Source organism: Manis pentadactyla, chromosome 5 (genome assembly GCF_030020395.1).
Source record: "Manis pentadactyla isolate mManPen7 chromosome 5, mManPen7.hap1, whole genome shotgun sequence".
NCBI classification, from domain to species: domain Eukaryota; kingdom Metazoa; phylum Chordata; class Mammalia; order Pholidota; family Manidae; genus Manis; species Manis pentadactyla.
In genome coordinates this window covers 178,097,896-178,123,332 of record NC_080023.1, presented here as the reverse complement: position 1 = coordinate 178,123,332, position 25,437 = coordinate 178,097,896, and the positions used below count along the sequence as shown (strand labels likewise).

Sequence of the window (25,437 nt, the reverse complement as noted above, 5' to 3'; positions counted from 1 at the left end):
AGGGAAGGCTGAGACTCGTCGTCTGTGTGCCTAAGACCCTTCCCAGCTGAGCCCCGACCCAGCACCTGCCCTCATCTGCAGGCACCCAGGCAGGGCCCTCCGAGTTTCACCTGACCCTAGGATTGTCCCTGATGGCAGTGGCGGGGTCAGACCTGACATGGGACCCAGCTGGCAGCCCAAGCCTGTGCAGGGCCCACCAGGCCAAGGGCCAGGGACAGCATGGTGGCAAAAAGAAACATTTAATAATCTGGCGGGAGGACAAAGGTGCACTGCAGGCAGGGCAGGAGGTGGGGCACACAGCCCTCCAGGGGAGGCCATGTGGGCACAGGGCGGGTCTCCAAAGAAGCTGTGTCTGTTGGCAGAGACTTGGGGAGAGTGCTGGCCACAGCCTCAGCAGAACTGCAACAAATGGGCGAGAGGTGCCTGGCCATACCACCGGCAAGACCCCTCAGGGCAGGGCAGCTCCCAGGAGGCTGGTGGGCCCTAGTGTCACACCACGTACGGCCCACCGCCAGAGAGCAGGGCTGGGTGTGGCCTGGGCTCCCCCTTACCTTCCAGCGGTTTCCACACTCATTGCAGACAACAAATGTGGTCATGGGCTCATCGGAACTGCGGGTCTGCACCTGGGAGAGGATCCTGATGAGAGGGGCCACCAGCCCCCGGGCTCTGTCACTTAAAAGCAGGAGCCCCCAGATAGCAGGTCTTCCCTGGAGCCACACCGTGGGAAGGCCGCCCAGAGCCTCACAAGCCCTGGGTCCCTGTGGGTGGCCTGCGTTGAGGCCTCCTGGCAACCCCAACCTTCCAGCTGCCAACTGCTTCCTCTCACCAGGGCTCCCTGACATCTTTTGGGGTGCAAAGTGTCCATCTCCACAGGTCTGAGTGTAGTCCTGTAGCCACTGCCAGGCACTCAACACGCCAGCCCTCCCACCAGCAGCAACTCTCCCCGGGGCTCCTCCATGTCAGGCCGGGCCCCAAACTTTGGTGCTGCAGAGCAAGCAGGACCCACCTCCCAAGACACTGCTTACTGGGGACCAGGGGTCCTGGGCAAGGGGGGAGGTCCCGAAGGACTAGGGTCGTAGATTCCAGCCCACGGTTGGGCCTGTGTGGCTCTGAGGGGGTTAATGTGCTCACCTGCGTGTAGGTGCAGCTCTTCTTCCTGCACTTCCCACAGGTGAACAGGTCGGTCGGGGTGCCGCCACCGCGGGCCATCTGGTGCTCCCGGATGGCCTCCTCGGTCATGGCCTTGCGGATCTCCTTCAGCTCGTCGCTGGCCATCTCCTGGGAGGAGGGGTGCATGCTCAGCCCACCGCTGTGCGTAGGAGGCCCCCAGACCCTCCAGCAGGCTCACCTCCGACGTCATCACGGCAATCTGCTGCGGGGTTATGGCGCCACACAGCACGTTCCGCCGCAGGTCGGGGTTCTTGGCATCCTTGAGGTTGGAGATGCGGCTCCGAATACGATTCTTATACTTCATGTCTGTGTTCCCCACGTCCCGGAAGATGCGTGCAAGTACTTAAGGACCTACCCAGAAGCCAGTACCCCTGCCCTCCACCCACCCCACGACCAGCCCAGGCCAACAAGGTTCTCCTTATGGGGGCCATGTCAAAGGTGGGGGAGCTGGGCAGGGACGAGGAGACCAGCAACAAGGGATGGGGGTGTCAGCCGCCCCACCGAGGCCTGGCAGTGAGCGAGGGGTCTGCTGGAAAGAGTCCCCACTACACCCATTCTTGGCTGAGACCCAGCTTCGGGCTCTGGGACCCAGGTCCCACCAGCAGGCAGCAGGTAAGGAGAGAGACTCCTGGTCAAGAGTGGGGAGGCCTGACCAACCCAACTGCCTGGAGAGGGGAGCAGGCCTGGTTGGCCCTGTGACTCCACCAGAAACCCCAGCCCCCAAGCCCTTGCACAAAGGATATATTCCTCAATCTGGGCTGACAGGTGCTCACAGTCTGTACCAACGGCCATGTGATCATCTGCAAGAGGCAGCCCTGACTAGCCACCCCACTGGCTCCAACCACCACCTCAGCCTGCCCGGCACTGGGCAGCCAGCCCAGGACCCAGGCTTTCTGGTGTCGCCAACGATCCCCTACCCCACCGAGGTCAGCAGCATGAGCTGGGTGAGAGGGCCACCCCCGAAGACCCCCTGCTGGCACGAAGGGCCCAAGCCACCCAGGGAACCCAGGCATGTGTCAGCAGCCAGGACCCCAGGGCAAGCGAGAAGCCCTGCTGGCAACACTCACGGTCAGCCTGCAGCGCGGCGGTCAGCATCTCACGGCACTTGTTGCGCACAGCATCACAGGTGACTGGCACTGGGGGAAATGTGGTGATCCTTGGGGTCGATGGGGTCCTGGGCAGCTCTGGCCTCTTGTGGCTGGAGAGGGACAGGCCCACTCAGGCCACACGCACTCCATGGGACAGTTCCCAGAGAAGCCGTCACCACCACCATCCCCTCAATTGTGTTTGGTCCACCCTGATGACAGCCCATAACCCTGCCTGTCTGCCAAGTGCAGAGCAGCATGTCCATGGGGTTTGCGCAGCTGGCTAGAAGCAGCGAGGCCTGCTGGGTGGGGTGCACTCCCCCAGAAAGGGCACAATGTGGGTACCATCACCTGTGAGGTCCCTGCCCTCAAGAAGGCCTGGGGCATGGGGCCACACTTCCCGACACCAGCTGCCAGGCCTGGGGGAGGCAGATAGGGCTGAGGTTGCCCAAGACCAGGTACCACTCTGCAGGCGGCCCCACCCAGCTCAGATGCCCTGCAGGGCTGAGGACCCACAACAGGCTGCTGGTAGCCAAGCTGCATCCACCTAGCTCTCCTCTCACACTCCTGTCTTGTGACCCCATGACTCCCACAGAAGCCAGTAGAAACAGGTGGCTTCCTGGAAGAAAAATAACATGCAGATGGGTAGATGAGCCTACAGCTCCACCCAGCCACACTGTGAGCCCAGAGCTCAGCCTTCCTGGCCATTCCTGTCCAGTGGGGTTAGGACCCTCTTTGCCACATCCAGTCCCCATAAGCACCTCCAGTCTCCACGACTGCCCTCCCTGGAGCAGCAGAGCAGTGAGGCCATGGTGCCCCAGAGCCTGAATCAGAAGGGGCCAAAGGGCCTCGCAGTGACACCAGGCCACTGAGCACCAGACCCACGAAGAGCCCTGGAGCTGGAGGACATGAGTAGGGTTCCCTACAGCGCCCAGGTGGACACAAGCTCACCCCTCAGAGGGTGGGGGCTGAAAAGACGCAGCATTTAGAAGATCTCCAGAAGGAAACTCTCCAGTAAGAAGCCAACCGGCCGGGAGCAGCTCCCCAGGAAGGAAGGGGCCCTTCAAGGAGCTCAAAGGCCTGTGTGTTCCTATGGCCTCAGCCCCATGGGAGCACACAGCATCAGCACCCTCGTCTGCTGGGCAGGAGGCACCCGAGGGGTAGGAGAGTGTCCACCTGCCTCCCAGGTGTGCTACCTGGGATCCTTGGCCTCGGAGGCTTCCTTTGAGGACGATGTGGGCAGAGGCCCGCCCCTCCTCCGCTCCCTGGCTTTAGCATCCGAAGCATCTGCAGGTGCCAGGAAAGAGACGGGTGGCCAGGGGAAAGCAGACCCTGGGGGGCAGGGCCAGGCCAGGGAGGGGGGCAGAGCACCGCCAAGGCACAGCCTCAGTCAGACGACCAGCCTGGCCTGCAGGCCCTGCCTCCACCCAGCCTCCAGATGGCCCCGCACCCCTTCCCCACACATGCCCCAACTCAAGCAGGCTGCCTGGGGTCCAACCAGCTGCCTGTCCTGGCAGAGGGGCTGTGATCCACCCGGAACAACAGCCTCAAGAGGTGAAGCTTGGATAAAGGGCGGTCGCCACAGGCAGGCCACACGTGGCCATTCCCCACCTGGGCCTCATGCACCCATGTCCACTGAGCACACACCCTACAGTCCTCCTGAGCCCACGCCTGCACTGCCGACCCTTGCATGGGATGAAGAGCACACCATACGCCACCATCAACACACCTGTCCACCACACAGACCGGTGGCCATGCAGGACTGGAGAGAGGCCCTGAGCAAGCCGCTCTATTTCCCAAGGGCTGAGCTGGGAGGGTCTGGGATGGGTCCTCAGGGTCCAGAAGGGCCTCTCTCCAACCCCCGCCCACCCCACTGTCCCCACAGATCTGCCCTCCCGCAGCTGTGGCCCCCTCCCCGCCACCTCCCTCTCCCTTCCCTGTTCCCCCTTGCTGCTTCCACATCTCCTCCCCCAGCTCTGCTGGGTCCCTCAGCAGCTCCACAGCCCCTGCCCTCAACTCTCCTACCTCTTTGTGCCACACGGAGCCCCTCCTCTCCCAGCCCTGAGCAGGCACTTCTTGAACCAGTTCTGCCACAGCCCTATTCCTAGGTGGCCCGACTGGGCACCCTACAGTTCCAACAGGCCAGGGGCCAGAGCTTCTCAAGGTGCTCCCTGGCCTGGCGCTCAGCCTGTGCTCCTGACCCGTACCCAGGAGCTTCTTCCAGGACTTGATGAGCGACTTGGCCAGTGTGATGACCTCCTCATCCGAGCTCTGCTTCCGCAGGGCATTGACAGACATGCCAATGCGGGTGGACTGTAAGGCAAGTAGACTGAGCTGGAGGGTGGGCGATGTCAGTCCCTCCTCATGCCCCTTGGAAGTTCCCACATGGCAGGGGCGGGGGACCAGCATGAGGAGGTAAATGCCCTTCTCGAGGGCTACTGTCCCCATTTGGAACCCAGAAGCTTCAGTGAGGGACTGAGTTATCCTCGGATGCCCCGCCACATCTCACTAGGCAACAGAGAAAGGCAGAGACGGACGGTCTCCTCAGGCACAGGCATTCGCACTGACTAAGGTGAGGGCGAGGGCGGGGCACACAGGGCCCTACCTGCAGCAGGTGCAGTGTGATGGGCATGGCCTTCAGCTCCCGGAGCAGGTCCATGGCTCCTTCCTGCAGGAGAAGGGGGACCTTCATAAACAACGTGGAGATCTCGGTGGACCATCCCACCTTCTCTTACACACAAGGTGGGAGTCAGGCCTCAAGGAGGAACAACTTGGAGATCCACATGTGGCCAGACATCCAGGGCGGGCTGGAAGGAGAAGGGAAGCAGCTTTGCGGACTCAATCCCACAGAAGGTGATGTGGCTTCTCTCCCTGCATCAGGTCACTGACCAAACCATGATGACAGGAAACACCTTCAAGAGTCGAAGCCCCTCCCAGCAAGGGTGCCACACCAGCTGAAGGTGTAGCCCAGGGGTGCTTACTCCCATCTGGTCCCATGTCCATTGCCCAGGCAGACAGGGCAGCCTCTCCTCCAAGCGGCCCACCTACCCTCTGAGAGGGCAACCCAGGAATGGTCAGTGTGCCCTGCTGAGGCCTAAGCTTTGGGGCACTTCACTCCCCTCACTCTGGCAATCAACCCCTCCAGCCCTTGTGGAACCCCTCCGGCTAGCCAGAGCCCCTTGCCCAGACAACTGCAGCAGAGCCCTATCCTCTTTCCCTGCCCACACCTCTCCTCAGAGCCTCTCACACAAGGCCGAATACACACAGGCTGCATCTCCATGCCAGGCTGGTATGTCAAGCTGCCTGCCCCTGGACCCGTGCACCTGCTGTTCTCACTGCCAGGGACATGCCGCTCTCTGCAGAACTTGTCCAAATGACACCTTCCCAGGGAAGGAGGCCTCTCCTACTCCAAACTGCAACCACACCCCACACAACACCCCATCTTCTTCCCCTGCTTTGCTTTCCCCAACAGACCCCTCACTCTCCAACACACTTGGTGCATTTCTCTCCATGACATGCAGGGGACAGAAGTAACCAGACCCAGACACCAACAGTTGTGAGAGCCTCAGATAAGGGAGGGGCTGACCCTGCCCCCTGCCCTCCCCGGCCACCAATCCATGTGGCATCTCTGCTCAGGAGGCAGCTCGTCCCTCAACCTTCTGGCAAACCCTGCCCCTCCACTTGTGTGGCATCCAGCCCTGGGGTGACCTCAGAGGAGACAGATGTTTGCCAGAGCCAAGGACAGTGCCACTCACAAACCATTTTTCCCAAAATGAAGCTTTCCATGGGCTCCGGACTGGAGAGGCATGAACACGATTCCTAACTTCCCAATCAGGGTCTCCAACTCCCCCAAGGGGCCTCACAGGTTCTGGTGCCCAGCAGGAGCCTCTGGTAGCTCCCACTACAGCACCCCTAAACCATGTAGCCTCCTTGTAGCCATGCCTGCTCCCCCTACTCATTCTCCCTGGGGCTTCCATTCCACCTGGGTAGCCCTCCCCCAAGTTCTGCTGCAAATCACCCAGCCCTCTGTGGGTTCCAGGACCCATCTCTGCCCCCACCTGGGGGGTGTTGATCTTTGTTCTGTCTCCTCCACAAAGGGACGCAGTTGCTTTCTCTAGTCATCTCTGGAAAAAGCTAGATTGTTCCCACACCCCTGCTCTGTGCTGTCCACAGCCTCCCAGGGATGTGAACACAATAGGGGGCTTCTTGCAGGATGAATGAACGAACGGGAGCCAGCCCCCTTTGCTGGGAGTAGACCCCTATCCAGAACTCATACCCTGAGTAGAGGACCCAGACTCAACTCTGCTCAATTAAAAAAAGCCAATGCAAACCACCATGCAGGCATACAGCTCCGAGGTGGCTGTGCAGGCCGCCTCTATCGCCTGTGCCACCACTCTGCCCTACCCCAGGAGCTCACGGTCTAGGGAGAGAGAGAGATGGTTGAGTTTATTGAGCCTCTCAGGGAGCCAAACAGGTCCCCTCCCCACGCCCTAGAGGCTGACACCACCCACCAAGGATGCTTGCGTGTGAGGGTACACTGGTTGCCAAGGCCTCGAAGCTGAGGAGGGGCTGGAGTTGAAAGCCCCATCTGCCCGGCCTCCTCCAAAGGCTCACTGGACGTGAGACAACAAGCCCGGATAGCACAGTGAGCTCAGCTGGTCAGGGACTCGCGCACCCTGGCACCCCCAAGAGGGTTCAGCAAACCTCAAGGGCTTTCCCAAGGGTCTCGGTATTTACCCACTCCCCAGTTGCTGCTGGCTGAGTTCTAGCTAAGAAAGGGAAAGAATTTATTAGGGAAGCCTAATAATTGTGGGTTAGGGACAGATAGGGAAGAAAAGGGGCCAGATAAGGCCTCTCCCCTGCTTGTGAAGGGGGTGATGAGGCCCACAGCCCTGCCTGGGCAAAGGTAGGGCGGGGAATGGGTCCGATCTCCCACTCCAAAGTCTTGCAGGCCAAGAGAGGGTGCGGGAGATCTAAGGGGGGACGGGGGACTCTGAGGTGGGAGTTGGGGCTCCCGCGTTTGGTTGGGGGTGGGGGCGCTGTGAGGATGCGCAGCCTGGCAAGAAAGCAGGCGAGAGGGGACCCGGCCGCCAGCAAGAAAGGGCAGAACAGGCCGGGGAGTCTTCCAGGCCTCGAGGGGTGGGACCGAGGAAGGTCTCGCTGGCCGTGGCCCTGGAGGGGGGTCTGGAGTTAGGGGACAGGGAAGGGGGCGGATCCCTGGGCTGCGGGATCTCAGCCTGGGAGCTGGGTTCCGAGTCCAACGCAGGTGGCTCCCCTGGGCAAGGTCCAGGCCGGATCGCGGCCTCCGCTGTGGATGCCAGGATGACGGGCAGGGCTGGCCCAGGGCAGGGGTCTCGGCCACCGACGGGCGCCACCCTGCGTCCCGAGTCTCCGCCGGGGCGGGGTCTCATCCTGCCTCTCGGGTGGTGTCCCCAGCCCTGACGGGGGCTCGGCGGACTCGGCGGGGCGGGGGTCCCGGGGTCCTGGAGGCCCGCGCCCCTCACCGCACTCTTCTTGGTCACCATCTTGTCCAGCCTCCGGGCGATCCGCGCAATCTCCTCCTCCTTGCCCATCATTGCCGCGGGGGCAGCGCCCCCAGCGCCCCCGCGCCAGCTCAGCCTCCCGGCCCGTACCCCGACCCCAGCCGTCGCCGCCTCCCGCACCCGCCGCAGCCGACACCGCCCAGCCGCCGGCGGGAGACCCTCTGTTCAAACCCTCGGCCCCGCGGCCGCCGCGCTGCACCCTGGGACTCGTAGTTCCCGCGCCGCCCGTCTCGCGCGCGTTTGCCCCGCCCTGGACCACAACTCCCAGGAGCCACGCGGGTGCGCGCGGCCTCCTGGGAAGTGTAGTCCTGACGCGGCGTCGCCGGAGACCTGCGGGACGCCGCGCCGCCACTCGGTTCCGCAGCGGTCCGCCGAAGCGAATGGCGCGGCGAAAGGCCCTTGGGAGCCCGTCCCTTCTCCCCGCCCACTTTGAGCTCTCCTCGCTTACCTTGCGGTGCCCCGCGGCCGCAAGACCCTCACTCCCACGCTCTCTAAGCCCTGCGGCAACCGCCGACCCAGCGCCGCGCGGACCCCTGCGCTCGGGCCTGGACTCGGCCTCAGGCCTGGGTGGGCCAGGAGGTGGGGGGATGTTAGGCGCCGGCGCCGGGGACCCGTAAGGCCCCTGCCTCGGGACTGCCACCGGGGGCGAATCCCGGACTCTGCGCTCCGAACAAGCCATCGACCACTGTGCGCCTCAGCCTCTCCGTCTATGAAACGGGGCTGTTGAGAGTGTCTGCCCCATAGGGCAGCTGTCAGGCTGGTGCGAGCTGATTCAGGTCGTGCCCTGACAGCAGGGCAGGGGACAGAGCGTGAGCAATTAGATTGCCGTCCTCTCTGCCGCTGGGGATCCCTGGGAAGGCCAGGCTGCACTCGGCTGGAGGAATGGCCCTGGCCCCAGAAGGGTTGGGGCAGAAAAGGGGCAGGGCCAGCCTCTCTACCAGAAGTCTGCCCCCTCCTGAGTGATGCAGATACTGGGTGGTTTGCAGGAGGGGACACAATTCCGAGGCAGGGTAGAGGCCAGGGGGCTGATGTCTATAGTGTTGTGGGCCATGAGCCCTGACAGCCCTGCATCAAAAGATGCCACCACAAGGGGAGGGGTGTGACCCCATGGGTGAGGGTGGGGTGCCCCTGCCTGTGCCCTGCATGGCCCATGATGAGCGGTGGCCTCCAGGTGGCAGGAGTGAGCCACATACCGACTGGTGGGCAGGCATCCACCGCCCTCCCCTAGGGTGGCCCATTCTGTTCTGGCCACAGCTTGAAGCAGCCAGATGGGACCGTGGGTAGTCTTGGAGAGAGGCCCTCCCTTGCGGGAGCTATAGGTGGTCCCACCCTTGCCAGGGCTCAAGCTGGAGTAGCACTCACCAACTGCCAACCCTATAGCTCTTAACTCCTCACCTCAGGAATCCCAGGTCCTGGGGCCCCTCATGAATTTGTGAGGCCTGGAAGGTGTTCAGGATACTCCAAGCCCTTAACTGACATTGTGGACTTTCTCTTCCAAGGAGCTTCCCCAAGAAGAATAGATCCTCCTGTGCCCTCAGAAAGCTGCAGCCCGAGAGTAATATCAGAACCACTGCATTCTTCTTTGGGGCCATTAGGTAAACCTGGCCATACCCCAAAAGGTGTTCACCAGGGCTGGGTCCCTCCAGACCACAGCCTGAAGCCCTGCAGGTGACGAAGCTCACTTCCTTTTTAATAATACATATGATGTAATCATACAGGGGACAAAGTTGCTCACATGTGCACATGCCAGGCACACCCAAGGATCCTCCAGGCATGGTGCCAATCACATGCACGCGGGTGCCTCCTGCACAGACACCCAGAGGCACTGTGGACCATCTGTGAGGCGTCTGTCTCCCACAGACTGCTCGGCTCAGAGAACAAGGCCTCGGTTCCACCCTCTGCCAAATCCTCAGCCCTCAGCCACCTAATAGTGCTCAGTAAATCAGTGCCACAGGAAGGAAAATGGCACGGGGGGATGGGGAAGGTTCAGGAAGAGACCCATGCTTGCCAGCCACCACCAGCTCAGGAGTGAGTGATCTTCCCTCTGCTCTGGGCTGCAGGCCTGATACAGGGACCCTCCTGGAACCACGCAGGGCCCTCTCCTCGGGACCCTAGCCCCTCCGCTTCCTGCTCAGATGGGCCTAGGCAGAGGAGCGGTAACACCCAGATGCACCAGACAGGTTAGTGCTAAGTCAAAGGGAGTCAGGCTGGGTTAGGAGACTGTGAGCCATGAAAATGTGGATGTGTGGGTGGAGGGGAAGGCTCCTGATTAGAGAGGGTAAAGGGAATCAGCAAACAGCAGGGGAGAAGCCCTCAGGGGTAGAGGACAGCCCCCACTTACCTTCCCAGACCAACCCTGCCTGCCTTAGTCCAGAAGGCCCTCTGGGACACTGCCGGCCCACTGCCAGGGGACCTCCCTTATTAGTTCCCACGATGGTCCCATAGTGTGGCCCTCAGAAGCCCCACCCCCAGGACTAACCCCACCTCAGCTTATCCTTAGGGGTTGTAGCCTGTCCTGCAGGGGTCTCCCATATTGGACCCCTTTATGGGTCTGCCCTCAGGAGCCCTCTTCTGTGGGGAGCCCAATCCTGTTCTGGGGGCTCTGAAGGGTCAGACAGTCTTGACAGGGGTCTAGGGACACCCCAGTGACACCCAAGGGTCCACTCCACACAGGTGAGGCCACATCTTTGGCACAGAGGTCTGCCCTCCCCCATCTCAGTCCACGGAACATCACCATCAGAAGCTCAGGCTCTGGGGGCAGGCAGGGCAGTGACCAGGACTTAGATCCACCAAGAGCCTCTGCCCCATGTGCTGGCTGCTATCTTAGCTCTGGCGCTGCAGCGGCCCTCTCTCTGGGTCCCATTCTCCCTGTCTGCAGAATGGGAAGAGCCGTGTGCCTAGGACTGCATCTTGGAAAGTCCCCAGCCCAGCCCATAGCCTTGGCCCAGGCCCAGCTCCCTCCCCAAGAGGCAGCACTTGGGGGGAGGCAGGAGGCATCCCCCAGAGGCCAGCAGCCTGCTTCAGGCTCATTCTAACAATGTGCTTCCCCCACACAATTCCCAGAAACGCCGCCCTCCCTGCCCAGCCCGCCAGCCTGGCGGCCACTCCACCCTCCCCCTCCCCAGGGGCCCCAGGCAGTAGTGGTGGGGTCAGGGGCTAGGGGTGGAAGGAGGAGCTCTCGCTCACTCGCAGGGGAGAAAGCCCAGGGGTCTCTGAGGCAGTGCCACCCAGGGTTCCAGGCACACTGGCCCTGCCCTCCTGGAGAGATACTAAGGAAACTCCTGAGAGAGGCACACCGGGGGCCAAGGAGCCAGGATTTGGGAGTGGCCTTGGCCAGGCCTGGCTCCAGGAGCAGACCCCCTGCCCTTCTCTCCTGGTGGAGAGTCCATCCTTCCTGCCCTGCACAAGCCGATCTTCACATAGCAGCTGTGCCGAGGCTGCGGGAAGCTAGGTCAGAGCACCCCCTCCTCGGCTCGGAACCCTCCCAAGTTGCCAAGTCTGCTTTAGAGAATGAAGCAAGACCCTCCCAGGCCCCACACAGCCCCCCTGTTCCCTCCCCTCTGCACTGCTGCTCTTCCCACATCCCAGCACACCTCCCTGCCCCAGGGCCTTGGCAGTGCTGCTGCCTCTACATACAACCTTCTTCCCTGGGCATCCCCTCATCTCCTCCACAAGTCTCCTAGAGTTGGCTCAAAAGTCCCCTCATGAAAGTATGGGCAGTGAGCACCCCAACATAGCTTCTCTCTCACCCAGACATCACAGCCTGGTGCCCCTGTTCTGGCTTGTTGGTGGCTTCGTTCTTGTCTGTCTCTCTCCATCAGAACAGAAGCTCCCATGGGTGAGGACTTGGGTCTGCTGGGTTCCCTGCCAAACCCCTATCTCCTAAGACAGGACAGGGTTCATAGCAGGTGCTGGTAACAAACAAATGCATGAATGGAAGTTTCCTGCTCCAGAGCAAGAAGGGGTGGGTGGTCCCCAGAACATAGACATTCCTCCCCCAGGCCATTTGGCAGCCCCAGCGGTTGGGCCATCAAAGCCACTTGTCACCAAAGCCACCGCAGCAGCAAAAAAGAAACAACAGCTGTGGTGCCTGCAGGGGCTGGGTGGGCTGATGGCTACCTGGGGAGCTTTTCTCCTCCTTTCCAGGGATCCCAGGGCAACTGAGGACTGTCACCAAGACTGGCAGGACAGTGAGGGGTCCAGCCAGTCTGGGACAAGGTGGTCAGAGTGGGGACGGCGCTCCTAGGGGCCCAGGATACCCGAGTGTGCCAACATGTGGACTCCATGCAGGCCCCACACACAGCCCCACGTCTGCCCACTGTGAGCCACCACAGGGGGCCAGGGCACACCTCCTGGAGGACCAGGATGCCACAGACCCAGGATCAGGGCGACAAGATCTTAATAAAGACAGCCATACCAGCCGCTGCTCATGCCTGGGTCACCCCTAGTGGGGCAAAGCCAGGGGCAGGAACACCGGCCTGGCCTGGCCGGACGACTGGACAGAGTGTCTGGCGCCTGCTCAGCCAGGCTGGCCCTCACTCCCTCCTCACAGCTGTGGCCTTCCTTCCTGAGACGGTGTTTCCCGGCTCCGCCCTGCTATTGCCACAGAAACAGAGAGCAGCCAGCCCCCCGCCCCGGAGCCTGGTCCCTGTGGAGCCCCCACTGAGCACCAAGCAGCCCACACAGGGCGCTGCAACTCCCGGGACACACACGGCCCTCAGAGCTCACACAGCACAACACCCCCCAACACCTGGGGCACCCACAGAAGTCACTCTCATCACATGTGACCTGAGCCCTAACCCCGACCTCTGCCGTCCTGCAGCCTAATGTCACTTGGTAGGCCTCCTCACATGCTGCGTTCTGTGCCCTTCATCCCAGAGAAACCTCCCACCTACTCAGTCCTGCTCGCCCCACAGCACTGGGGCAGAGTCCCACAACACCCTGCACAATGCCCCTTAGACCTATCCTGGCCCCAACCCCACCACAGTTGAGATGCCCCCGGTGACAGCACCAGGCCTGCCTGCTCTGCTCATTCAGAAGACTGCAGACCCCCAGCCAGCCTGACACCACCACAAGCAGCACCCTGACACCCTATTACCCACAACACAGATCCACAGCTGTGACAAATCACATCCCGACCCCAAACCCAACACGTGGGCGCACTCACTCGTGCCCACCGCACCCATAGCATTTTGGAAGCCTGGTGGCTCTGTGGACACCAGGCCCAGCACCCCAGGACTGAGAGCCAGAATGCACAGGATGGGGTGAGCCTGCTGTCCCCAGTGTTCACCTGAGCCAGACCTGTCACTGGGCAAGGCACACACACACGTGTGCCCATTTGATGCTAGGCTGCCAGGCGGCTTCCCCAGAAGCTCCAGCCCAGGGCAGAGGTTGAGGTGGACCACACACTGTGTGTTCCCCACTGCCCCAGCCCTTGCAGCAGCCTCAAGGAGGGGCAGCAGCACAAGGGCCGGGCCTGGAGCTCTGGCCTCAAGGACCACGAGGTAGGATCTGAACTGGGAGGCCTGGCTCCCAAGCCAAGGTCTCAGGAGACTGAACAGTCCCCTCCACCTGCACCTGAGTCGGGTGGGGGCCCCAGCCCCACCCTCTGGGAGAAAGAGGGTCCAGTCCCAAGGGACTCATAACCATCCCTGAGTTATGAGTGCTTGCTTCAGTGCTCCCACAGGGTGGGAGCCTGTGAGGTCTGTGCCCCGGGCAGTGCCTGGGAGGTCCGCAGCAGCCTGAGCCCTGCCACAAGGGGGATTACCCAGCATCCTCTGCAGGCTTTGCCCAGAGCATGGGGGTCTGGCCTAGGCTGAGGGAAGTACTGTGTGGAGGGCAGAGAGGGTAGTGTCCACTCTACACCAGGCCAGCCCCACCCTTGCAGAGAAAGCTTGCCCCTCCACCCCACCTTTCAGTCTGGGCAATTGGGGGCTACAGACAGGGCCTCCGCAAGGGTGGGCAGCATCCATCTTGGGTCAGGCCAACCTGAGGTGGGTTCTGGAGACAAAAGAACACCCTCAGACTTGGAAATCACCCCCACTTTGGATAAAGCTGGGGCCACAGCTTGGAGGCCAGAGAAGTCTTGGGTACCCATTCCTTGGTCCCTTGCGGGCCAGAACTTCACTGAGGACCCCATTCTACACCCCAGGGGCCCCTGTCCTCATGGCAGAGTTTAGCCTCTGGGCAGCCTCCAACCCGACAGCCTACCTCACCACCCTACCCAGGCAGATAGACACAGAGACCACACACAGATGCACAGAGTCACACATCTGATGCCCCTTCCCCCAGCACAGCCAACCACACCCACACAACCCCTTGTATAGCCCAGGGTACCCGCAGCCCCACTACTCTGAAGTCAGGACCACTCCAACAGCAGTCCCTACTCCACTGCTTTCCCACGGGGACAGTGGGCCAGAGCCACAGACCTCACCCCTGCCAGGCAGCCGTGTGAGGCTCGCACGCAACGGAGGGCAGCCTGACCCCAGAGAGGTAGGACTACAAGCCCTCCAGGAGTCTCTCCCCTTGCCCAGCCTGGACGCAGCCCACAGGACATGACAGCCGGACACCTGGGTCGCAGAACTCAGCCAGGAGGGAGGGTCACTGGCTGGCGCCAGGCGAGGCAGCTATCCTGCTGGGGGTGGGGGCACAGGGATGGTGAGGTAATACCGGATACTGCCTGCCACTGTGCTTGAAGCAGCTCAGACAACTCTAGGCTGTCGGGGGTTGTAGAACGCCAGGCAGGTCCCCTAAGGGAACCGAATATCCCCCCCATGTTGGAGGGTTGCAGTGCAGGACCCTGGAGAACTCTTTCCGGAGCCCAGTGACCATCATCCCAGACCAGCTGCCACCCAATCTGAGCCAGGTCCTGGTGACCCCAGACCACACCTAGAAGGCTGCGGGTAGAGAGAGCTCTGCATGCTGCTGGCCCCTTGCACCCATCCTTCAAAAAGAGCCTTCCCCACACTGCCCGCCCCCCACCCCCGAAGGCTACCAGGTCCATCTACCCACACTGGTCAAGGGGAGCTGGCACTCCAGGGCCCCCACTATCCCCTGCCTCCCAGGAAAAGCCAGTCTTCCCTAGACGCAGAAATGGCGTGTCTTCACTGCCCCCAGTACAGCAGCGTGGGCTCAGTGTCATGAATCAGGGGCTAGGGCCTGAGATCTGGGAACCAGGCTGGGATACCCAGGCATTAACTCCTCCAGACGATGGACAAGACCCTCAGGCTGTTTTCTCCTCTTGGGCAAGCTGCAGGGCCCGCACGGGACTTACCCCTTTCAGGAACACTGACTGTATGTGGCCTAGAGGGACTGTCAGTGACAAAGGACTGGGAACCTTGGGCCACACAGGCCCAGGGCCATGAATCATGGGGCTACCAAAACTTGGGATGCGGTAAGGGGGGCTACAGAACTCCCAGGCTACAAACGGACATGTCATAGGAAAAACTGACCCACCAAAACCTGCCCCAGCCCTTGGTCCAGCTTCACTCTCTTGTTGCAGTGGTGGTCAGGGCTGGACAGTGCCAACAGTTACTACTGGCCCCAGCCTCCACCCCACCCCAACATGCCCTGGGGAGGGGAGCTGAGGCCTGGGGCTCTGCCCTCTGTTCCCTCCACGGTGGTATGGACCCAGGGTGTTTACACACAGGCATGCCCTATTCCGAGTAGGCTTGGGAGTCAGGGAGGGGACATGCAGAGCATCTTCCCCTCTGACCCCATGGACAGGCTTGCAGTGTGCTCAAAGCCCCCAGTGCTGAAAGTTGTGCGGAGGTCTGGGGGGGCATGACGCCCCTGGATTAACCAGAGCATGATCCCCAGATATACAGGGTGCTTTTCCCAAGGTGACCGTTACTTTTGAGCTAGATTCGAGAAAGGACTTACGGGCTGTTGAGAAGACAGCCCCCAAGAACTTAGTGCTAAAATATGGCCCCTCCTCCCCAAGTAATCTCGTCGGGGAAACGGGGGCAGACCCCCTCCCCCAATTACCGTCCAAGTGTCTGATTCCGCGGGGGTGGGGGCGGTGGCAGCCCCCATGAGGGCGCCCCTCCCAGGCTCCAGCCCACACCAGCGGCCCTGGCCCACTCGGGGGGAGTCTCCTTCAGAGAGGGTGCGGGGCCCGCTGCTCAGAGGCGGCCGCGGCGGAATCCGCCCCCGGAGAAGAAAGGGAGCCCCCAAGGAGGGGGGGTCCGCCCCGCCCCGCCCCGCCCGGCCCGGCCCGCCGCCTATTGGCCCCGCGCAGCTATATCTGGGCGCCCACCCCGCGCGAGGCCACTGCCGCCCGCCCGCCCGCCCGCCCGGCCTGCCCTCCGCTCCCGGCCCCGAGGTGCCCACCGCCCGTCCTCCGCGCTCCCGCGCTCCGTTCCGCCCAGGCCGCGCCCAGCTGGAATGCAGAGATCGCCGCCCGGCTACGGCGCACAGGACGACCCGCCAGCCCGCCGCGACTGTGCATGGGCCCCGGGACCCGGCGCCGCCGCTGAGCCGCGCGGCCTCCCCGCCGCCCCCGCCGCGCCCGCCGCGCCCCCCGCGCCGCCCAGCCCGCCGCGAAGCCCGCCGCGAAGCCCCGAGGCGGGGCGCTATGGCCTCAGCCCGCCCGGCCGCGGGGAGCGCCCGGCCCCCGACGAGTCGCGCATCCGGCGGCCCATGAACGCCTTCATGGTGTGGGCGAGGGACGAACGCAAGCGGCTGGCGCAGCAGAACCCGGACCTGCACAACGCGGTGCTCAGCAAGATGCTGGGTGAGCGGCGGCGGGCGGGCGGGGGCCTCACGCGGAGGCGGCGGGCGGGCGGGGGCGCTGCGCGCAGGGCGCACGCGGGACCGGGCAGTCCGGCCCCCCGGACGGCAGCCCCCTGACCCACGCCCGCTGCCCGCAGGCAAGGCGTGGAAGGAGCTGAGCGCGGCGGCGAAGCGGCCCTTCGTGGAGGAGGCGGAGCGCCTGCGGGTGCAGCACCTGCGCGACCACCCCGACTACAAGTACCGGCCGCGCCGCAAGAAGCAGGCGCGCAAAGCCCGGCGGCTGGAGCCCGGCCTCCTCCTCCCCGGCCTGGCGCCGCCGCCGCCACCGCCGCCCGAGCCCTTCCCCCCGGCGCCCGGCCCGGCCCGGGCTTTCCGCGAGCTGCCCCCTCCGGGCGCCGGGTCCGACGGCTTGGGGCTGCCCACGCCCGAGCGCTCGCCGCTGGACGGCCTGGAGCCCGGCGAAGCCGCCTTCTTCCCGCCGCCCGCGGCGTCCGAGGACTGCGCGCTGCGGACCTTCCGCGCGCCCTACGCCCCCGCCGAGTTGCCCCGGGACCCCGGCGGGTGCTACGGGGCGCCGCTGACCGAGGCGCTCAGGACCGCGCCCGCCTCCGCCGCGCCGCTCCCCGGCCTCTACTACGGCGCCCTGGGCGCGCCCGGCTCGGGCCCGTACCCAGGCCCGCTGTCGCCGCCGCCCGAGGCCCCGCCGCTGGAGGGCCCCGAGCCGCTGGGGCCCGCCGCCGACCTGTGGGCCGACGTGGACCTCACCGAGTTCGACCAGTACCTCAACTGCAGCCGGACTCGGCCCGACGCCGCCGGGCTCCCGTACCACGTGGCGCTGGCCAAGCTGGGCCCCCGCGCCATGTCCTGCCCGGAGGAGAGCAGCCTGATAGCGGCGCTGTCCGACGCCAGCAGCGCCGTCTACTACAGCGCGTGCATCTCCGGCTAGAATTTGAGGCTAAATGCAACCGTCCCGTACGAACCGGTGACGCCCTGCAAACGTGGTTTCCCCGTGTCCCGGGCTTTTCGAAGGAAGCCCAGGCGCAGGACCGGTTGGCTGGCCCTGCCAGGGTTAAGTTTTTGAAGTGCCTAATCCTTTAACTGCAGTGTATCTTCTAGAACCAGGCTGTATTTTTTACTTTGCCTTTTTTTTATATATGTAATACAATATATTTAATTTTTAATTAAACTTTAAAACTTTTTCTTCTAAGGGGTTTCAGTGATCAAAAGCATCAATGTAGCAAGGGCTTTTTAAATATGAGGATTAACAATGTCTGTTTGCTTTAAAGGAGGAGTCAGGAGCTGTGTTCCCGGGACCCGGCGAGGCCACAGTAAAGTGCCTGGTCCTCTCCTCCGCACACCGCAGTCCACGGTTACTGGGAAGGAGACGAGGTTTCCCCCAAGGGCCCTGGACTTGCCGTTCTCTCCAAACCTTCCCCAGAGGGCCTGACACCCAGCTTGGACCCCACAGCACCCACTTCATTCTTCCAGGATACTCCCCCAGACAGAGCTGGTAGGAGGCTCTCCCCACCCTCCCTCCTGTACCACTCTCCATTTTAATTCAGGCCTAATGAGATCAGTCTACACCGCAGTCGCCCCATACCCCACCCACATTTCGTCATCCTCATCTCATCTTTAAAATGTTCTTCAGGCCCAGGGACTGCCCGGGACAGTGCCCCTCTCTGCAGGAGGCTGGGGGGATTGACGCCTTTCTGCAGGCATGGCATACCGGCCCCGTCTGTCATTCTCAACCCTGTGTGCCCAGAGAGAACTGCACTGTGGCACAACCACGCTGTTCCCCAGGGTGCCTTGTCCAGGCTCTGCCAGGTGAAAGAAGCTCAGTGACCAGAGCAGGGGGCTCAGGCCCCACATTTCAAGCTCCCAACTCTGGAGCCCCATCACACTAGCCCTGTGCCCCCTGCCAGCAGGACTGGACACCTGCATTCCACACTGCCCTCTCGGTACCCCCAGATCCTTTTTGGTGCCCCCTCACTGACAACCCTGACAGCTTGTGGGTTCTGTGTGATGATGTGTGCAGCTCCGTGACTGCAGGTGAGACTGAATCTGCACACGTGAATATGCATATCAGGCAAGCAGGAATATGTGTGCATGAGGCTGTGACTGTGACCATCCATGATGGTGATTGTGTGCACCCAGTGTGTCTGAGGCTGTGCATGGTGTATGTACAAGGCCTGGGCTGGATGAGTATGTGCCCGTGTGCGAACGTGGGTTCCACACAGGTGGAACACATTCTGTCTGTGTGTGGGGAAGTGAACAGGGTGTGGGCTGTTTTTATAGGTGTCCCACCTCAGAGGTAGGGTGACACCGCCTGTATTAACTGGAGGAGCTCCACAACTCAGCTGGCAGACTGGGAGAGCTGCGTCTGGACCCCTGCCCCTACCCCATCAGCAGCAAGGCCCAGAAAACTCAAAGACAAACGGATAGAGAGAGACACACATTAAGGGACAGAAACAGACTTGCTGAGGAGGACAGGAGATGGACTCAGAGGTGGACAGAGACTCTGGCCAGAGGAGAGACAGAGAGCCCTCAGGATACCAAGGACATCACCTGCCCTTTAGAATCACACCTGAGTGCTGGCACACAATAGGGGACAGGGAGCCTGAAGCACAGGGACAGGGTTGTCCTGTCCAGCCACATTCCTCACAGGGCACGGGTTGCTCACATCACCTGTAAGTGCAGCTCTCATAGCCCACCAGCGCCTGTTCTGCTCTGGACCTGCCGCCTGGTCAGGGAACAGGTGGCCCACGTCCTGAGGCCTTGGGTCAGCTGGGCCAAGGTGTACCACACTGTGGGGATGGGGCCCCACCACAGCCAGCATCCAGGAGCCCCTGCCCCAGGTGTGGACTGGCTCACCCATCACCGCCCCCACCAAGGCAGGGACCAGCCCATCCTGCTGCTTAGAGCCATGTGGCCAGCCCCACCCACAGACAGCCACAGACACAGAGAAAGGGCCAGGCAGGTGGACATGCCCATCTGTACCTCTCCTGTTTTCTGGAACAGGATTCTCACACCCTCCATTCTGGGCTTCTCGCCCCACCCCCAGCCAGAGGGTGTCCCCCTCAGGGCCAGTGGTTAGGGGGCCAGCACAGCCACTGCTGGGGTAGGAAGAGTGGCTCACTTGGCAGAAGCTCCTCCATGAGCGCCAGGGCAGGAGACGAGTGGGGGCCCCAATCTGGAGTGAGTCCCCTGTGCCCGGAGCTGCGGCGTGTCCTGGAGCAGGATTGGGATGGGGACATGAAAGGGCCCCCCACCAAGGTCAGCTGCTTCCAATAGCACCTCCTCAGCAGGGGTGGGCCGGTGCTGGGGGGTGAGGGAGGGACTCCTCAGGGGACCCTCTGCCTAGTGCTCGGATGGCTCCAGCCCCACCGCACCTCCTCCTGGCCCCACCCACCTGCTTCCCTGAGGACCTGAGAAGGGAAGTCCCCACCCCCAGCCCCCGCTGAGTCAGGGCCACCAAGAACAGACCCAGGCAGCCCAGCTCTTAGTGGGGAGCTCTAGCAGCCCTGCCTGGCGCCAGCCACAGCTCCCATGCCCAGGACCCAACCTGGCCTGGACTGACCTGGTCAAGGTGTTGAACCCTCCCCAGCAAGTAGCCCAGGAGAGGAGGTCTGAGAGGGCGGGACTGCAAGCAGTTAAGGAGCACCCCTCCTGCCAGTAGACGTGGCCGTCATCTTGGACCTCCTGGCTGGACCCCACGGAGAACACCGAGGCTGTACACACACACCAGACCCCAGTGGGGCTATGCTGGGTAGGCAAGAAGGGACCGAGAGCAGTCTCCACTCGGCTGGACAAACTCCAGACAATCCAACCACTTGACTCACCTTCTGCAAAACCTACATACATTTAAGGGCACAGCTGGGTGATTTTGACATATTCACATCACCTCTGTAACGTTGGCACTTTCCCATCACTCCAGAAACCCTGTGCCCATCTGCGCCCACTCCCCACCCCTCCTTGCTCCCAGCCCCCAGGAGACACTCATCTACTTTCTGTCTCTGCAGACTTGCCGATTCCGACCATTTCCTACAAACGGAATCCCACATAGGGGCCTTTTAGGTCTGGCTTTGCTCAGCATGATGTTTTCTGCTCATTCATTCACTGGTGGACATTTAGGGTGTCTCCATGCTTTGGACATTGTGAATGATGCTGCCATGAACGTTCCTGTGCCAGGGTTTGTGTGGATGTGTGTTTTCACTAAATCACATACATTTGTATCTCCAGTGACCAAATCTGAGCAAGTAGATTATTCACCTTAAACCCAAACACTAGAGCAGCTGCCCCTACAGGGGTATCCAGAGCAGCTGACCTCCAATCCCCATGGGCCCCCAAAGCCAAGGTTCAAGCCTCCACCCAGCCCCTCCCACTCCTGCCCTAGGCTGGGGTGGGGCCCCAAGGAGCAGGTGCCAGGCCTGGAGAGTCTTGGCCAGGTGTGTGGGGGTTCCTGGCAGGGGACGTTGGAGGGGTGAGAGCATCAAGACCCCTCCTTTGATTTCAGCCAGCCCACAGCCCACTTAGGTCCACCTCTGTGTGCGAGCAGCCAGCCTCCCAGGGGAGACCAGCACATGGGAGCTTCCTGCCCTCCACCTGCTCCCAGGACCCATCCAGGCCTCACGACTCCGTGGACCCCCACAACCACCAAGTGTCCCCCACGACCATGCCCCATCCACCACAGACCCACCCCATCTGCCACAACCCCGCCCCTGGCCCCCATGATCCCGCTCTGTCTCCCCCTCCGGCCCCCCCACTGGCCCTGCCTGCCCCACCAGAAAACAGGAAGGGGTGCGCAGTGGCTGCACCGAGAGGAAGTGCAGGAAGCAGCCCCGGGCGCGGTGCTTATCTCTGGCCACAGCCCCGACCCCTGGCCTCATGCCCCACACAGGCTGAGAAGGGGACACCAGGGTTACCTGCCGGGGAACAGGGCCTGCTCACCTGGCAGGGAGCCCTGGCCACCTCATGCCCAAGCCACAACTGTCACAGCTTGACAGTGGGGGGAGGTGACAAAGCAAAAGGACCCGGTGAGGGTGGGCCCTCTCCCTGCACAGACACGAGCAGACGTCCAATCCAGCTGGGAGGTGACCAGGGGCCAGTGTCCAACGCCAGGGCGTCCCCCTCCTCCACAACCCACTGCCCTGCCCTGTCCCCCAGGTCATGACCTCATTTTCCCCAAAACAAGGACTCACTTCTCTCAGGTTCAGGGTCTTGGCTGGTTCTTCAGGGGTGGGGGCTTATGGGGGACATGATGGTTGTTTCTGTCTTGTTTACAAAGCTGGGTCTCTTCCTAGGGAGGGGGTAGGATGGGGACTGTCCATGGGCACCCCCCAGGGTCCTGCAGGCCACTGGCAGGGACAATGGGATCAGGCACCTGGCACTCCCCACCCCCTAAGAGTATTCACTTTGCTTCCTGGACTGAGGGACCTTGTTTGTTTCCACGTCAACTGCAGCTGGAACAGACAGCTGACTTGCACACCTGCAGGGCTGAGAGACCCCACACTTGGGCCAGGCTCACACGCAAGGGCTGAGTGCCGGGCGAGGCGAGCGCACCTCCAGGTCTGGGTGCAGGTGCTTCCTCTGGGTCTGAGGGCTGTTCCGTGCCTTCTCAGCACCCAGAAACAGATTTAGGTCCTGGCTAACTAATGTCCTGTCCCACAGCCACAGCGCCATGAGCATGGGAGCTGCATCTGTCCAGGGCCTGGCATGGTAGGTGCCTTTCCCACCACGTCTGCTTGCTCAGTGGGCTGGGGTGGTGGCCAGTGAGGGGAAGTGCTGCTGGAGCCCACAGGAGGACCCCAGGGCAACGCACAGGTGGTCTGCACCACAGAGGGCCAGAGCATCGGACTGGCATGGACCCCAGCCCTGCAGCCTACTGGCAGCCTGGGAGGCGGTAGGAGTGGGAGGTTGGGTGGGGAGAGGGCGGAGCATGTGGGCAGGGGGTGGGGAACGCCTAAGTGGTAAAGTTGGCATTGACTTTCTGGTTTCCCAAATCCAGGCACTAGTTTGCTGGTAGCCCATGTTCCAGATGTTCTTTCAAAGGCTCCCAGTCTGGGGAGGCCGTGGGACGCCAGCTACCCTTCAAAGCCTGCCTGGACCCCTCCTTTGGGCTGCACATGGGGGGTCTGGCTCCCTGGCTTTGGGAAGTTGCACAACCCTGGCCAGTGCCCTGCAGCCCCATCTGCCACCCTGGCACGGCCACTGGGCCCCAGGCCCCACCTCCCTGGAAGCAGCTGAGAAAGCGTGTATGTGGGACAGGACACCACTGGGTAGTCCCTGACCCAACTGAGTGTGTGCCCCAGAAGCAATGTTTTATGGAGGAAGAGCCAGGGTCAGGCCATCTGTCCAGGGCCTTGGCAGGCAGGGTGGTGGTGCCCACCTGGCAGACACCACAGTCCACGGACACTCAGGGCCCATTCTCACTGCCTGCACTCTGCCCTCAGTGGCCCCGTGGCCAAAGGTATGGCTGAGTCTCTCAATCTCTGTGTTGCTTATGGTCAGTTCCAGGCAGCAAACATTTAATGAGCAGCTCGTGTGCTGTGGTGAGTGAGCCACAAAGGGGGTCCAGGTGCAGAGCCTGAAGAGCAAGTGTCTCGGGGTCCGAGCAGGGTGCCCCCAGCTTTCCCTCGAGTCTCCGTGTCTCTTGGGAATCTGGCTCTGCACCCGCCAGCAGACCCGTCTGGGTGGAAGACCCCCGCCCTGGACAAGTGCACTCGGCTCCAGAAGCCAGAAGCCCACCCTGCCCTGATCCTGCGTGAGGAAGACGGTGCAGTGGGTTGATGGTGGCCCCTAAAACGATGTGTCCACCTCCCAGAAACTGAGTGGGACCTTATTTAGAAAAAGGGTCTTGGTAGATGTAATTAAGGAACTTAAGGTGAGGAGATGACCCTGGATTACCCAGGTGGCCCTACATCCAGTGGCAACGACACTTATAAGGGAGAAAAGAGAAGGTCCGTGAAGAAAGGGGCAGGGACTGGAGCAATGCAGCCTCAGGCCAAGGGAAGCCTGGAGCCGCCAGAACCTGCAGGAAGCAGGAACGGGGCCCCTAGAGGGGGCAGAGCCCCACAAAACCTTGGTTTCAGACCACTGATACTGATTTTGGCCTTCTAGACCCAAGAACTGTGAGAGAAGATATTTCTTCTGAGGTGTGTTTACGGTACCACCTGGTTTCTGGCCATTTGTTACAGTAGCCCTAGGAAGCTAATAGGGATGATCTCTGAGATAAGGGGACAGAGCCCCATATCCCCACACCCTGAATACAGGGCTATCAGGAGGTTGGCACGATGAGGACTGGGCAAGATGAGCAGAGCCTTTGCCCAGCATTGGGCATGTGCGCGGCCTCAAGAGAAAAAGCAGAGTGGACAGAGCAGCTCGTGCTGAGAGCAACTTGAGAGGGAGAACGGGGCCCCGGGCTCTGCTGGGCCAGGCCTCTCAGGCCTCCGTCCCTCCCAAGCCCTGGCCCCGACCCCCACAGCATTCAATTTGCCAGGACAGACCAGGATTAGACACTGGAGGGTCTGCCTGGGAGAGGGGAGCTCTGCCAGGCAGGGGGAGTTGGGGGCTTGGACCCACACAACCACACACCCATCCCTGCTGTACACACACCTGTATGTACACACTTCTGGGCAACCCTACAGCACACCTGTGTGTGCACACTCACACACACACATAGACATGCTAGGGGAGGAACAGTCAGGGCTGAGGTTCAGGAGTATCTCGCCCGTTCACGTGGTCATCGTCCGGGGCTCGGGGGGAACTGTGTCCCCAAAGCTCGGAGACCTCTGCTCCCCACCCCAGCCAGCTGTAGTTTGCTTGAATCTGCCTCAGGCATTGCGGATGACTGCTGTTCACCCAGGGCAGCCTGGCAGCTCTCAGAAGCAGAAAGGGAGTGCCGTGTGTGGGCAGCGGCCACCACAGCCCGGGAGGCCATGTCCAGGTGCCACCAGGAGAGGAGAGCTCTCCCCACAGGCCCTGGGCTAGGGTGGGTGCAAGTGCCAAGGAACCAGCTGCCTTTGAAAGGAAAATGGCCATGGGGGGCCGGTCCCCCTCCTGTCCCTGCCCTGACCCCTGGAGTCTCTTACTGACCTTCTCCAGTCCCCAAATCAACTGCCCCACACCTTCTGCTCCAGCCAACTTGAGCCTCTTTCCTTCTGTCTGCACACCTGCCCCACCACCCCCCAGGCTCATGGCAGGAGTCCAGCGATGTGAGGATGTGAGCTGTTCCACCAAACACCGCGTTTCCCAAGTTCAAGGTGACTCACCCAGGGCACTCGGGCCAGCACCGTGGGGTTGTCTGGACCTCTCCTCACCCACTTCATGTCCAAGCCCACCTCCCTCAGCCTTACCTCAGCCACAGGCCACCTGCACACACGGTGCAAGGACTGCTCTGGATCCCGACTCACACCCTCCTCAGCTTGGACCCCCCAGCCCACACTGCTTGGTAGGTCTAGGCTCCTCCCCCACGTGCTTTATTTAGCGCTAGCTGGAGCCCCCACACCATGCCTGTCCTCACAAAGGGCCCATGCTGCACAAAGTACGCACACCATAGGCATCACCCATCGCCCTGTACTCAGAATGTGGCCCCCAGGTCAGCTGCACCTCATGGCCCAGGAGCCTGTGAGAAGTGTGGTGGGCAACTGAATGCACACGGGGGTCGGGAAGCTCGGCTCCATTACTGCAGAGTGTGCCTGGGGTGTGACTCTGCTGGGGGCCTGGGTCTCATCCCAGCTCTCACAGCTCCTGGTTGTGTGGTTTGGGGCAAGTCCTGGAACCTCCTGGGCCTCGTTTCCTCATCCGTACACAGGGACAGCAGTTCCTGCTGCAGAGACTAAACATGTCACACAAGCACCGTGGGGAGCTAGGCCTGCCCCAGCTTCTGTGCCCCTGCTGACTGCTCCCCG

At 62.1% G+C, this 25,437-nt stretch overlaps 2 protein-coding genes across 6 annotated transcripts; one reads left to right on the top strand and one right to left on the bottom strand.

The window, feature by feature from the left end:
* Positions 1-223: 223 nt before the first annotated feature.
* TCEA2 (transcription elongation factor A2) lies at positions 224-13,800 on the bottom strand. Of its 5 annotated transcripts, none has more exons than XM_036900809.2 (11): positions 13,710-13,800; positions 9,194-9,340; positions 4,861-4,923; positions 4,463-4,568; positions 3,452-3,542; positions 2,238-2,368; positions 1,914-1,970; positions 1,349-1,503; positions 1,132-1,278; positions 552-623; positions 224-399 (listed from the first exon to the last, which is right to left on the bottom strand). In XM_036900809.2, the coding sequence occupies exons 3-11, from the start codon at positions 4,912-4,914 to the stop codon at positions 391-393; spliced, it is 822 nt and encodes a 273-aa protein (XP_036756704.1). In that variant the 5' UTR covers positions 4,915-4,923; positions 9,194-9,340; positions 13,710-13,800; the 3' UTR covers positions 224-390. The 5 variants fall into 5 exon arrangements, with proteins under 5 accessions (XP_036756704.1, XP_036756700.1, XP_036756698.1 ...); XM_036900805.2 differs by having other exon boundaries at positions 9,238-9,340; XM_036900803.2 differs by lacking the exons at positions 9,194-9,340; positions 13,710-13,800 and adding exons at positions 4,995-5,062; positions 7,760-8,000 and having other exon boundaries at positions 4,861-4,941.
* A 2,286-nt stretch (positions 13,801-16,086) lies between these two features.
* Positions 16,087-17,732, top strand: SOX18 (SRY-box transcription factor 18). Its single transcript, XM_036900852.2, has 2 exons — positions 16,087-16,532; positions 16,669-17,732. The coding sequence occupies exons 1-2, from the start codon at positions 16,184-16,186 to the stop codon at positions 17,475-17,477; spliced, it is 1,158 nt and encodes a 385-aa protein (XP_036756747.2). The 5' UTR covers positions 16,087-16,183; the 3' UTR covers positions 17,478-17,732.
* The last annotated feature ends 7,705 nt before the right edge of the window (positions 17,733-25,437 follow it).